The 14,467-nt window shown below is 40.2% G+C and overlaps 1 protein-coding gene across 1 annotated transcript; it reads left to right on the forward strand.

The window, feature by feature from the left end:
- The first annotated feature begins 30 nt into the window (after positions 1-30).
- Positions 31-13,266, forward strand: xrn1 (5'-3' exoribonuclease 1). Its single transcript, XM_079569349.1, has 39 exons — positions 31-291; positions 934-1,166; positions 1,318-1,415; positions 1,612-1,721; positions 1,806-1,916; positions 2,003-2,088; positions 2,165-2,252; positions 2,335-2,571; positions 2,667-2,801; positions 2,871-3,031; positions 3,107-3,196; positions 3,373-3,529; positions 3,623-3,742; positions 3,847-4,016; positions 4,548-4,665; positions 4,748-4,843; positions 4,923-5,026; positions 5,162-5,296; positions 5,379-5,541; positions 5,615-5,728; positions 5,812-5,910; positions 5,993-6,108; positions 6,232-6,378; positions 6,457-6,546; positions 6,630-6,765; positions 6,837-6,893; positions 6,983-7,115; positions 7,191-7,260; positions 7,994-8,186; positions 8,273-8,353; positions 8,441-8,524; positions 8,604-8,681; positions 8,761-8,898; positions 8,974-9,106; positions 9,265-9,419; positions 9,510-9,623; positions 10,386-10,494; positions 10,599-10,774; positions 10,876-13,266. Exons 1-39 carry the CDS (start codon positions 217-219, stop codon positions 11,191-11,193), a joined length of 5,028 nt encoding a protein of 1,675 aa, XP_079425475.1. The 5' UTR covers positions 31-216; the 3' UTR covers positions 11,194-13,266.
- Positions 13,267-14,467: the final 1,201 nt, after the last annotated feature.

A 14,467-nucleotide genomic window follows, 5' to 3' on the forward strand; every position in this document is an offset into this window, starting at 1 on the left:
ACGCAGGGCGGAACGTCTGTTTCTCTCCGGCGGCGGACCCTTTTAACTGTCGGACCACGGACAACTAGCTTGTTAGCGGTCGATAGAAACAAAACCCTCCCTGAGCAAGTTCTCATGTTTCCATCCAAATCCTGCCATTTTTGTACAAATACGACACATTAAAAGGATTTGCGATTTAATCATTTTCCAGAGAAAACTCAAAGCTTGGTCCCGAGGATGGGGGTCCCGAAATTTTACCGATGGATCTCGGAGCGCTACCCTTGTCTAAGTGAAGTTGTGAAGGAACATCAGGTAATGCTAAACCAAATAAACATTTCTATTGTTAGCCCATGTACTGGGGGCTTTGTGTCTTTTAGTTTGCAAAGCCTTTCATATCTTAAGTCTTATTTTAGGTTGGTCTCTCCACTTGAAAAATACTTGGCTTTTAATGCAACGTCACAACGCTAGCCTTATTTACAATTCATAATACGGCATAATAATAGATAGCATAAATGGTTCTAATGGATATTTCTTGGTTAAATACCTTGGATCCTATTTAGTGAAAAACAGTCGATTTAGATAAGTCAACGAAATTAAACAAAAGAAGTGCCCTGTATATTCACATTTATTGCACCGATTTTAAAAATGGCGCAAAGTAACTTGAATAAAAATGAGTATTAGCCCACCTGTAATACTGATGCGCCAGAATGTGAAACCCAAACAGATGTTTCATCAGCTGGATCTTAGTTGCACTCTAGTTGCGTAAGACAGTATTTGTGTATATTGTATATTTGTTTTACGCAATTCATAATGTTTTGTTCTTTTTTCAGTTTGGTCACCTTTAGCTGTAAACAAGTGTTTTTTTTGTCATTTAGTCTATTTGACCATTTGACAATATGTGTGATTATTCATTTTTTAACGTGTTGATTTCACTTTTACCTTTCTTTTGCATAGATTCCTGAATTTGACAATTTATATTTGGACATGAATGGCATCATTCACCAGTGCTCCCACCCAAATGATGAGGATGTCCATTTCCGAATCTCTGAAGAGAAGATTTTTGCAGACATCTTCCATTATCTGGAGGTGCTCTTCAGGATTATCAAGCCACGCAAAGTTTTCTTCATGGCTGTGGATGGTGTGGCTCCAAGGGCAAAGATGAACCAGCAGAGAGGAAGGAGATTCAGGTAAAGAGAATTTGTAGTGATCAACCCACACCATATGTTTTATTTGTCGTTTAACTTTTTTTAAACTCTAATGCCATTTATTTGATTTCATTGTGTTGTTATTATAGCTATTAATAGCTATTATTCTGCTTGTAATAATCACTCTGTCCAGGTCAGCTAAAGAGGCAGAAGACAAGATAAAAAAAGCATTAGAGAAAGGAGAGGTCCTGCCGACAGAGGCTCGGTTTGACTCCAACTGTATCACGCCGGGTAAGCCTTGGTTTAAAAAAGAAAGAACCATACCCATCCTAGAACTAGAAGTAAGATTAGTTTACTGGCCTACAAAAAACGTAGTTGCATTTATTTAAAATTTAACAGTATTTTTACTTTTTTTTACTGTTTCTGAGACATCTGTGCATTTTCCACAAAGTTGCTTATATCTTAAAACTTCTGACTGATTTTCTAGGCACTGACTTTATGGCAAGACTTCAAGAACAACTGAAGTATTTTGTCCACAGTAAACTCTCAACTGACAAGAGTTGGCAAAAGGTCAAAGTGTACCTTTCCGGTCATGAGGTTTGTTTAAATCTGTTTCTGCTGTATTGATGAAGACTGTTCCTGTTCTTCCTCCCACTGATATGATCCATTGTTTTGCCACAGACTCCTGGAGAAGGTGAACATAAAATCATGGAGTTCATTCGATCAGAAAATGCCAAGCCAAGTCATGACCCGAACACTAGACACTGCTTGTATGGCCTGGATGCTGATCTGGTAATTATTATTATTTATTTACTATGCATTTTTTAATGTGATGTAAAAAAAAATGCATTGACCTTTTTTTCCTTCTTTTTTTACAGATCATGTTGGGTTTGACAAGCCATGAAAGTAATTTCTCACTGCTCCGAGAGGAGGTCCGGTTTGGAGGCAAGAAATCTCAGAAAAGGTGCACACTTTAACCGACATATTCCCCTTCTTTAAATGTTGGTATGTTAAAATTTTACCTTTTTTTTTTTTTATAGAATTACTGCTCCAGAAGAGACGACATTTCATTTGCTCCACTTGTCTCTGATGAGAGAATATATTGATTATGAGTTTTCTGCGTTAAAGGTAAGAAGAAAACATGTAGAACTGTAGTCAATTTCCTTTTGTATCGCATTGGATCATAATACATATTCAACGTGTCTTTCAGGAACATTTAGGTGATAATTATGATGTGGAGAGAATAATAGATGACTGGATCTTAATGGGTTTCCTTGTGGGAAATGATTTCATACCTCACCTTCCGAATCTTCACATCAATCATGACGCTCTGCCAATGTTGTACAGAACGTACATTAGTGTGCTGCCCAGTGTAGGGGGATATCTGAATGAAAATGGCCACTTGAACCTTAACAACTTTGAGAAGTACTTGGAAAAGCTGTCTGAGGTGAGTCAGTTTACCAACTGTAATTACCACAGAGGATTGTATAATATATATTTTTAGTCAGACAATTTAAACGTTTGACATTTTTTTCTTTGCAGTTTGACAGAGAACATTTCAATGAAGTTTTTGTGGACTTGAAGTGGTTTGAAAGCAAAGTGGGTAACAAGTATCTGAATGAGGCTGCAGGTCTGGCAGCAGAGGAGGAAGCATCTGGCAACGACGGCAACAGTAAGGTAAAAGAAAATGTCTGTCTCAAACATTTTCTTTACTGTTGTTTGGTCAATAACAAATTGTGTGCATAGATTCGCAGCCTGTTAGACATGACTACACCCCAAAAACTAATTGGAGGGAAAAGCAGTCAGGCAGACGATGAGGAAGAGGAGGATGACATCTTTGAAACTGAGTTCAGACAATACAAGCGCACTTACTACATGACCAAGATGGGTGTGGATGTAGTTTCTGAGTGAGTGTGGCATTTAGCACAACTGTTGATCCTGTTGAAGCTTCATTTTAAGTAATGTTCCTGCTCTTTCCCCAGTGAGTTTCTAGCTGACCAGGCCAAGTGCTATGTTGAAGGACTCCAGTGGATTTTGCACTACTATTACCACGGTGTTCAGTCTTGGAGCTGGTGAGTGTTAAGTTATCAGAATTTTCTGTCAACCCCAATCTCCTTTGTTCATTTTTGACAAATAATTTACATGTCCATTAGGTAGATGTAAATTCATTTTTTTCTGTATTTGCCATGGCTTTTTTGTTTTTCTTTGTATACCCATATCATTTTCTAACTGTGTTTTTTTTTTTTAGGTACTACCCGTATCACTACGCCCCGTTTCTGTCTGACATAAAGAACGTATCTGAGTTGAAGTTGACCTTTGACTTGGAAAAACCCTTTATGCCTTTCCAGCAACTGTTGGCAGTTTTGCCTGCAGCTAGTAAAGAGCTGCTGCCTGAAAGCTACAGGGTAAAATGCAAATGCCAGCCCAGTACATAACATGCTTAACTTATTGGTTATTATTCCAACACAAAAATAACACACAAATCTATTTCATTGTAGTTTCTTATGACAAGCGAGTTTTCACCCATTCTGGAGTACTATCCTTTGGACTTCAAAACTGATTTGAATGGCAAGCAACAAGAGTGGGAGGCTGTGGTGCTTATTCCTTTCATAGACGAGGTACCACTTAAAGTGACTCACAAACCTGTGACCATCTCATTTTTCCATTGAAATGAATATGTGTACACATATAATACATATGCTTTTGCTTTTGTTCGGAACAGAAATGTTTGCTAGCAGCCATGGAGCCCTACAATGAAAAGCTGACAAAAGCAGAGAAAGGCAGAAACCGTCATACTGAATGTGCTGTCTACATGTACGACAAAGAGAGCGAGTTCACATATTCCTCCAGCCTGCCCCAGTTATTCCCTGATATCATCCACTGTCGTGTCAGGTAAATAAAAAAAAAAGTAGCACACAATACAATTGGCTATAGGATAGGCAATGACATAAAAAACTAAAAAAATAACTAGTCAATCCCAGTAATTTTCTCATTTGTTGATCAGTCTTGATTTTCAATTAGATTTTCTTTGTTTACAAACAATGACGGAGGGAGAGCGTGAATTTTAAATTGTTCATTGTGGTCCAACTTATTGTTAACTTTATTTTATTTGTCCAAAGTCCAAACCATGTGCTTTTATTGCCACAGAATTGGCTGAGTGTCATGTTGATTATGGTCCAATAATTGAGTTTGACCGTAGGGCAGATCACGAATCCCATTAAATTTGATTTGAATCAAACTTTAATACGGCACTTTCATGACAAAATATAAAACAAAGTGCTCTTCAGATTACATTAACCCTGACCCCCACGGATACCCTAATTTACAATGATTTGATAATATGACAGGCACAAAGCCTTCATAGATATCTTAGTATAAAAAGCGTCTGGGATTTCACAAGTTTCAATAATTGATTTCCAACAGGAGTGTGAGTATTCCCATGGATGCTTGGCACGTACCTCTGGATCACGTCAGCAGGCGCATAGACCGCTCTGCCCTCTACTTCTGCGGTTTTCCAACATTACAGCACATACGACATAAGGTATACTATTTCTATGCATGAATGGAGGGAATTTTATGCTTTAATACTTACAATAGTTTTTTTTGTTTTCTTTTGCTTTCAGTTTTATAAGAAGAAGAGTGGCGTGGTTGTCTTCCAGCAGAGCAGCAGAGGGGAGAACATGATGCTGGAAATCCTCTCAAACACCGACGGAGAAGCGGTCAGGCATCGTTTCTGCTGCAGCAATTTCACCCGTCGTCTTAGAAACTATTACTTATATTCTCCTTTACATTTTTCAGATCTGTGATAATGTCGCTGCGGATTTACTGGGCAAGGCCATTTTTGTTAACTGGCCCCATTTGGAGGAAGCCCGAATTGTTGCAGTATCGGATGGAGAAACCAAGTATGTAGAGGCCTGTGCAACATTTAGAAAACATTTTGGGACAGTTGACTGCTTTAGTTGATTTCAATTTATTGACACCATTTCAGCAACTGCCCTCGAAACTTGCTTAATTCCAAATGTTTTTTTGTTTGGTAGGTTTTCTCTGGAAGAGTCCCACAATATCCAAAAAGTTTACGACAGGTCGTCCACTCCTCCTCCCACCAAAGTGTCACGTCTGTCCGACAAAGAGCAGAAAGACTGGATAAAAGACATCCAGGGAATCACAGAACAGTGAGATGAAATGACCTCGAAAAACACCAATACCGTTTTTGATTAATTTGCCTCTTACAACCATGTTTCTGCTGCTTCACAGTTACCTGAAGAGAAAAGGCATCATGACAAATGAAATCGATGTGGTTGTGTACGGCCAGTTGCTTTCAGGGAGAAAGTTTGTCCCTAAAACTAACGGCACTGTTGAGCTGGAGAAACAGTGGTCCAAGCAGGTTTTGCCATTTGCCTACCAGGCTGTTGTCAAGGTGACGATTCTCATTAGACTTTCTCTGTAACTTTCAGCTAAAGTGCTTAATGCCTGTTGATTTTGATTTTTAGGAGATCAGAGCCTTCTACTCATGTTTGATGAACTTCACAAGCCTGGATGAGCTCTTTCCTCCTTCTACTACGGTCTTCATGGTGGGAAATCCCTACTATGGTGCAATGGGAGAGGTAAGTAATCACACATCTGTCTATTCAGTGTAAGGGTCGCAATTCTGGAACTAGATTTGCAATGTTTATTATGACTCCAACAGGTGCAGGACTCCAGTGATGTCATTAAAGAAGGACGTGTGCGAGTGGTTTTCAGCCTGCCACACGAACCGCAGCTGGACTCGTTGATACAAAACCAGCATGTAAGAATCGTTTCCTTTCGCTCTACTGGATTAGAATGCAGTAGAATTTGTGCGTTCAATTTTTTGTTGTTGTGTTTTGCAGAAATACTGTGTCAAGTACAACCCTGGCTACTTTCTGGCCTCTCGTCTTGGCATCACCAGCTACCTCGTCTCCCGCTTTTCAGGGAGCATCTTTGTTGGCAGAGGCTCAAAGAAAAAGTGAGTGTGACCGGGTCAATGAGTGGCTCCAGAGGTTTTCACACCTGCTTTTTCCCCCTATTTTTTACTTCAATTTTATTGTGCTGCACTCACGTAAACCTATTTTCCTCTCCTCTTGCGTAGTCCGTGTGGGGAGCAAAGAAGTAACATTGGTCTCAACCTCAAATTTAACAAAAAGAATGAAGAAGTGCCAGGCTACACCAAAAAGACAGAGAAGGAGTGGCTGTATTCTGCGGCTGTAGAGGAACTGCTGGCCGAATACTTGGATAGGTAAGTCTCAATTTGAATAGTAAAAAGCCTACATTAACTTAACGACTTAACATGTCAATGCTCTTGTATTTCTCGTAGATTTTCAGAGGTTTTCACAGCAGTGTCAAGAAACTCTCACGATGACGTCTTCTACGAGGATGACATCTGGCCTGGAGAGGACCAGAATGGGTAAAACTTAAACCAGACTGTAATTAAGTTGTCTTTACATCAATGCTCAGACCTAGTTATGAAGACGCATTCCTTCTGCGCAGAGCTGAGAAAGTGGCTGAAATTACAGCTTGGTTGAAGAGCAACCCAGTGAGCTCCACCAGCAGAGCATCATGTGACCTTCAGGTGCTGGACTCGGCCATTGTGGAGAAGATAGAAGAGGCGGTGGAAAAGGCCAAGGTGTGGAAAATATTTTTCTCTTCTCTTGTCTTTATTTTCTCTTCTATGTATTTATTTATGTTCTCCTCCAGGTGAAGAAGACCACTCGCAAAGTCCGTGTGACGGTGAAGCCCCATCTGCTCTTCAGGGTAGGCCTTTCTTCATGAACATTTGTACAGGACGCAGTGCAGCTCTTCAAAAGTTGTAATTTAATTACATTTTTTAAAATGTTTTGCAGCCTCTGGAGCAGCAGCAGGGCGTGGTGCCGGACCCTGATGCCGAGTATCGAATGTTCGATCGAGTCGTGAACATTAGGGAGAGTTTCACTGTCCCACTGGGGCTCAGAGGAACTGTTACTGGTATCAAAGGAGGTGAGCACACGTGATTTCCTCCTAGTATCTTAATGGTTATGTATCGAAACTCATCTTTGTCACATTTTGAAATAGCTGAAAAGGAGGCCGATGTTCTTTATGAAGTGCTGTTTGATGAAGAATTTCCTGGAGGCTTGAACCTCAGGTGAGTGCTGATTGAACATGTATGTGTAGGACTACAGATGTAAATTAGCATTTTGATAAATCTGGTGCAGCCATCTTTTTAATGTAACTGCACACGGTCCTTTCAATAAACTAAACTACGATAAGTCGCTCGTATAAGTTACACCAGCCTTGGCAACTACCTGGGCATGGAGGTGTAACTGCACCTTTGGCAAGCCTCTCCCGGCAGCACGTTGTTCAAGCTCTCATTTGTGAACTCGTTCCTCTAGCTCTGGCCATCGAGATTTTTGTTTTATTTATAAGAGTATAATTATAAGAGTAACCTCCGCTTTTTGCCAGTCCCTCACAAGTTTCTCGCTCAGTCCAAACTTCTTTTCTGCTGCTCGATTACCGTTTTTTAATCTTCAGTGGTACAGGAGTAGCAGATACTGGTACACAAGCCTAGTGAGTGCCCTCTAGCGTCTGTCTGTGTGAAAATAACAAACACGTGAAATGATATAGTTTGATATATAAGTCACACCTGAGTATAAGTCGCACCCCCAGCCATACTATGAAAAAAAGTATGTTTTAGCTCTTTCAACTTTAGTCCAGGTTCAACACGAGAACTTAACTCGTGGTTCCGTTCTATTTTTGCTCTAATTTAGACATAGTTCACCCCAAGTCTTGACCTGGTTAGCCTAATTTTGTCATAGAGCTGGTTTAGATCTGGCAGTATTTGCAACCCCATTTCTCAACTCCCTTGTTTACCCATTCAGATGCACGTCACCTCGGGCTTACCGCCTCCCTCCCTGCGCCCTCATTAACCTGTCCCATGGAACTCGAATTGATCACACTGGAGGCAAACTCACCGCCATCGTTAATCCACAGCCTTCCTCAACTTCAAACAACACCAACAGGCACTTGGGAGGTCTCAACCACTCCCCACGATCACCCTTCATACCTACACAAGTAAGGCACTGCTCTGTCCTGCTGTTATTCATAGGGTTTCTGGTTTTATCCCTCATTTGACACAACCTTTTCACCTGATAACCAAGCATAACAACAAACATGGTATGAGGAAAGGCTCGCCACAGGACAAGAGGAACTCTCCAAAACTTCCCCAAAAGCAGGATAAGGTGAGCACCTCTGTCCCACACAAATAGATACAGTTACTAAATACTGCCTATATTGAACACGGCTCCATTTTATCGCGCTTCTTTCAGAGTAAGGATGAGTACAGCAATGTGTGGCAGTCACTACAGAACTCTGGACCGCCGAACAAAACACCTGCTCACTGGCAAAATGATGCAAGTGTATTAAGTTAAAATATTAGCCTTTTGAGTCTACGAAGTATAAGTGATCGTATATATTTGATATTATTTGCAGGGCCAAGCTGGTGGCATCAGACTACTGAAGAAAAATGAAGACGCTGCCTCCATTTTCCCCACGCAAAAGGCAAACAAGGTATCTTTTCACATTTTAAATGTAATGTATGTAGTGTACATGCATTTTATTTTTTATTTCTTCTCAATTCATTTTTAAGACCACTACAGACTTTGAAGACCTTCTCGCCAACCTCAAGATTTCAACTCAAAAAGAGCCGAAAGCACCTCAACCCGCTCCTTCGCAACCCTCCACCAGCCAATCGGAAGAGCCTTTATCTCCGCAGTCCTTCGCAATGGTGAGGTTTGAAACATCTTTCGTTTAGGGATGCTGGGTCTGGAAGAGTAACCTGTTACGCTTTGCGGCTTTGTAGAAGGGGACCATGGTGCTCAAGGAGATGCTGAAAATAGACGGCGCAGGAATAGGAAGCCCCTCAACCCAGGAGACAAACTCTGCCCAGTCAGACGGGCATCATCATAATAGGAGACGCTCATCCAAAAAACTAGGTAGCAAAAATATTTCACATTTGACCACATTATGCACATAACCAGGAGTTCAAGTGTAAAATAATTCTGGATTATTTTGCATGCCAACCAAAGAAGTAAATGACAAACATACACACAAAAATTGTAAGGCACTGTTTTACTTTTCCCCCCTTCTATAGCGGCAACAATCAATGCCCCTCATGGGGACGGTCCTCCAGCAGGCGTCATGCTAAACCAACACGCCATCCTGAGCAACAAAGTGTCCGAGCTGGCCTGTGTCTGCGTGGGGCTGGGCATGGCGCCACCTGAGTTCAGCTTCATCAGCAACAGACAGGTGCGATATTTAAAGGAACTGGGATGTTTCTGAATAGAAGTATCTCCTTGTGTGAAAGCTTTGGTAAGTGAAGTGTTTTGTTTTTGACAGGGAGGGGTCGTGTGTCAAGTGAAGCTGTCTAATGGTTTGATGGTGCACGGGCCGCAGTGTCAGTCAGAAAACGATGCGAAGGAAAGAGCGGCCTTCTTCGCTCTTCAAAGACTGGTACGAGTCAAAATTATTACACATGTCAACTTTCTCTTTAAAGGAACAGGCCACCGTTATTCCATATTGAGATATGTTCTCACCTGAGTTTAGACGAGTTGATGCGCAACTGTCCGGTCTTTGTGCGTGCACTCAGTCAAGCAAAAAGACCAAAGATGTTAGCATTAGCCTCACCCAGCATATTCCTTTAACTCCAAACGGGGGAGAAGTTGGAAGCGACCAAGCTCTTCCACGTTTCCCCTATTTAAATCCAGTTAAGTGAAAAGTTGCACGATCCAAGTATAGTTACAAAATTAAACATGTCGATTTTCTAAGCAGATAAAAAGGGGTACTATATTGTAAGGCGTAATAATACTGTAAAAGCACCTTGACGTCTAGAATTCTATAGGAGTGAAGATATTACTGCGCGGACGTCGAAGTACTCCTAAGGTATTATTACACCTCACAATATAGTACCCCTTTTTTATCCGCTTAGAAAATCGCCATGTTTCATTTTGTGTAACTAGACTTGGATCGTGTAACTTTTCACGTAACTGTATTTCAATAAGGAAAAAGTGCTAAGAACATCTTTGTGCGTGTGCTCAGTCACGCAAATAGACCAAAGACCAGACAGGTATGCATCAACTCATCTAAGCTCAGGTAAGAACATATCTCGGTATGAAAAAAACAGTGGCCTATCCCTTTAACTAGAACTATTTTTCCTTGGAATTTGAGTTCTGCCTATCGAAGGTCCTTTAAATTTGATTTGCCTCTTTGCTTTAGAACTCTGTGGGATCCGGATTGCCTCTCCCTCCTCCTGCTCTGTACCCGGGGATTCCACAGATCAGACCGCCACCTTTAGGCCCCATGAATCCAGTCTTCAACAAGCCAGGTTTGCTGAGTGCAACAAATATAATTAGAAAGACTTGTGAAGGGCTGCAATCCTCTTCAACATAATGACATTTCAGCACATTGAGCACTCTTTGTCCTGTGCAGGTTTGCTGTTGCCTCCTCAGGGCTACGCTCCCGCTCCTATGTGGGGGATGACCATGCCGCCGCATCACCCGCAAAATCAGTTTTATGGAGGAACATTCCCTGGAGCAATGCGGCCACCACCACCAGCAACCTCCTCCGCGCCCATTGGATCCCACAACCAGTTCATCCCACTACAGGTAAACATTAGATTAATGTTGTACTTTTCAACTAACAAAGCAGTTAAAAAAATGACAAAAAATGGGGTTCAATGTATTATCTTGTATTTTTTTTATGTTAGGTGACAAAGAAGAGGGTCTCAGCCAACAAGAAAAGCCAGGACAGAGAGTTTTACAGCGCAGCCCACACAGTCGCCAGAAACCAAGCTCAGAAATCCCCAAGCCAAGCTCTGGACCAGCCACAGGGTCAAGGGAGCGTCCCGGTCAGAAACAGCCAGCCCTGTCTGTCTGATCCCAGTCCACCGGAGGCATCAGCAGCGCCCCAAACTCCTGCCAAGCAAACCCCCCCGTCCAAAGGCCACACGCCCAGCTCCTCCGCCAAGAAGAAACACAGGAAACTGGCGGTAAACTTTGAGGCAGCGAAAGTGGCAGAGTCATAAGGTTTAGGTGAGACAGGTTTGGAACAGGCGCTTCTCTTAGGCCACGCCACACCCCTATCAGTGTGGTATTAACAGATTAGCTCAGATTTGGTGATTGTCCAGAGCATGGGGTAAGGGATTATGGGATTACTATTTACAAACAGATAGGGCAATTAATCAACATCCATACAATACAATATAATCATCCATAAAATGTATCTAAATAGGAAAATGGCATTCTGTAAACAGCCTTGTATTGTGTTCTTATTGCAAGTGGCACCCTGGTCATATTTTAGGTGTTTGATGTTTAGTTGTTCACACTCTATTATGGCGGAACTAAAGAAGGAAGTAACGGTTCAGTATTGGACCTAAAAAGAAAAAAAAAATACAAGAAGAGACAACTATAAAAGATGCTTATGCACCAAACCGAATAGTTGCCATGGTTTAGAGCTATTTAGAGCTAATTACATCTGCTGTATAAGGACAACTTATTTTTTACACATGCGTTTACATTTTCCTTGAGTTGCATTCAAAGTGAACCAATCCAAACACACTCATCTTGCCTTTTTAGATGAGCGCTCATGATTTGTCAAAGGCAGGTATAAGAATGGCGAAGTAATTGTTGCCAAGTTTGATTGTAACAATTTATTTATTTTGTTGAAACTGCTCATTAGGTCTCATTAAACTGTACAGTTATCGCCTGTAGGAGCTACGCTTTGCAACAGTAAATGCAGACCTACAGTTTTGCAATGACCTAAAAATAAACCATGAATGAAGTGCAACAGAACTATATGAAAGTAAAGTTAGATGACTTGTGCAGTATGAGCATGCAAGTATTGCAGTACTTACTATATTTAGCGCTGCAGTTTTTTGTTGTTCATGTCCGTGTAGTACTTGTAATTTCCCGGTGTCTCATTTTCAAAGCAGTGATTTTTAATTGTTGCCATGTGTGTTCATGACTGACTCTAGGGGGCGCTGTGGTCTCATAGACTCTTTTTGGCTCCTGATCACATGGTGCAGTGTTACTGTTTCAGTTTTGAAGCCTCTCAGGGACGTGTAGCCGTGGTAGAAGCCCCTGCAGTTCTTTCATATTTGAGGCGTGACTGAGTGAGTCGGATGTTGTGTTTGCACACTACATTTAGTTTTTACTGTGGAGGATCACAGAAGTATTTATTATGCATAAAATGGGCCTCCTATCATGGCTGCCTTTTGTACATACGGACCACAGTTGGTGAAGCTGTGCTATGTTTTAAATTGTAATTCGGCCGTTGTAGAAAACCATTTTGAGTTTTGTCACATAACCCCCAAGAAGCTTGTTATGTATTTGTGTAGAAATATTTAACAAAAGTAGCACATCAAACATCTGTCTGAGACATTACATCAATGATATTCCTGGAGAGCGTTAAAAAAATTGTATTAATCTAAATTTAAAAAGAAATGGACAAATGAGTGGAAATAAGTTGATTTTACTGGACACTGCCAGTGACAACCAGGTGGACGTTACACAGGTGCAGAAATGAGATGCTTGATTTCTTGTTTTTTACATTTAAATGTTTTAACTGAATTCACTGGGCTCGTTTTGTGAAATGGCCACTAAGTATTTAAATCTGGTATTATTAATCAATATTTTATTAAGATTTAAATCAGTCGTTTTTAAGAAAAGGATGCTCTGATTTCTGAGTCTTAATAGGATTACTATATTTTTGTATCTGTGTAAATGAAGCCAAAGAGGACACAGTATGTCAACTATGTCACCAACAAATGTACTCGGCATCACGATTTATCTATTTAATCTTTACTTTCAAAGTTTTGGATTTTATCTTTCCATTTATAAATTGTCACCAGATATTTTCTAATAGTGTTTCAATAATGTTTGGTTAAAGCTACAGAGATGGAAGCCGCTGTAGCAGGATTTTACTTTGTCCTCATTTTGAGAGACTTTTTTTTTTTTAAAGCTTATTCTCTAATGTCCTTTGCTCTGTAAGGCTCTGGTGCAATAAGGGGAGTTTTAATTATTTGGATATACAGTAGAAGCACATAAAGAACAATTGTCCACAGTATGTGAATACATGATGATCTGAATTAGGATTGTGCTGTATATATCCATAAATAAAGTGATTCTCTTTTCATGTAAACAATTTCTACTGCGTTTTCCATATTCCTTATGATGTGAATGTACTGCCTTTTGATGTACGACGAGCTGGTCAGGAACATGAACAGTGCTTCAATTTTAGAGATGTTTTTTTCTCAGACAATTTTCAAATATCACCTTTTTAAAATTCCAATGCAACATTTTCACTTACTCCCAAATACAGCCCATTCATTTATACAAACAGGTGACATGAAGAAGTTGGTATTTCCGGTGCTTTTAAATCTAAATCACATTTGTATGTAATTAGAGATTCCCTCTGGCATCTTGTTGAAATAAATGTTCACATTTATAAAAAACACAAAATACATTTATTTTTGAAGAACCGTCTATCAGAACAAATCGTCCTCCATCTTTCCATAAGAATAAGAAGGCTGCAAAGGTTACTAACACTGTAGGCCAAGAACACAGTAAGAATCTGCCTGATCTTTCCTACTTTTTGTGGCTTCAGTAACTTCGTACACAAATCCTACATAGTACAAATGTAGTACAGGGCTGTGCATCAACATGCTCAAAGTTCATTGTAGTAACATTATCACACTATCAACCCAGAAGATGAAATCAACCAAATTGTTAGTAAAAGCAATTTCTATATTGGAACGTTCATTTGAAGACCATAGTCATCATTTGTCAGAAAACTGGAAAATCAAACGTGACGTGTTGCAAAATGCAGAAATTAATGTACATCGAACAACCGAGCTCGGTCTAGTTGTACAGTAAATCGTTGGAACAAGGGCAGGACAAAATCAAAAAAGAAATATTCAATATCTTGAATAGTATTAAGGTGAGATAAGATGGCCTTGTAATATTTGCTAAACCATTTCAATGCTGAAAATCGTGTATTATGACAAAAATAAGGCTAAAATAGAAAGAAATATGGACACCAAACTTTTGCATAGTTTTAAGTTATGTGGCCAAAAAGGATTCTCAGCAGGATTGAAGACATCTGTAAATTTGTGTTATATTGTGGCTTCTTGAGATCTCGATATGGCATTGCCCATCATTGTGATAATGATAATATGGTGATAAATTCAGCCCTAATTGGAACAATTGTGTAATTCTCCCAAATGAGTATTTGCTATCAACCGGAAAAAAGTAGAACAAAATAATATATATATTTTAAGCACAAAATGTAAAGCTGCCCTT

The sequence above is a fragment of the Gobius niger genome, assembly GCF_951799975.1.
Source record: "Gobius niger genome assembly, chromosome: 13".
NCBI lineage: Eukaryota > Metazoa > Chordata > Actinopteri > Gobiiformes > Gobiidae > Gobius > Gobius niger.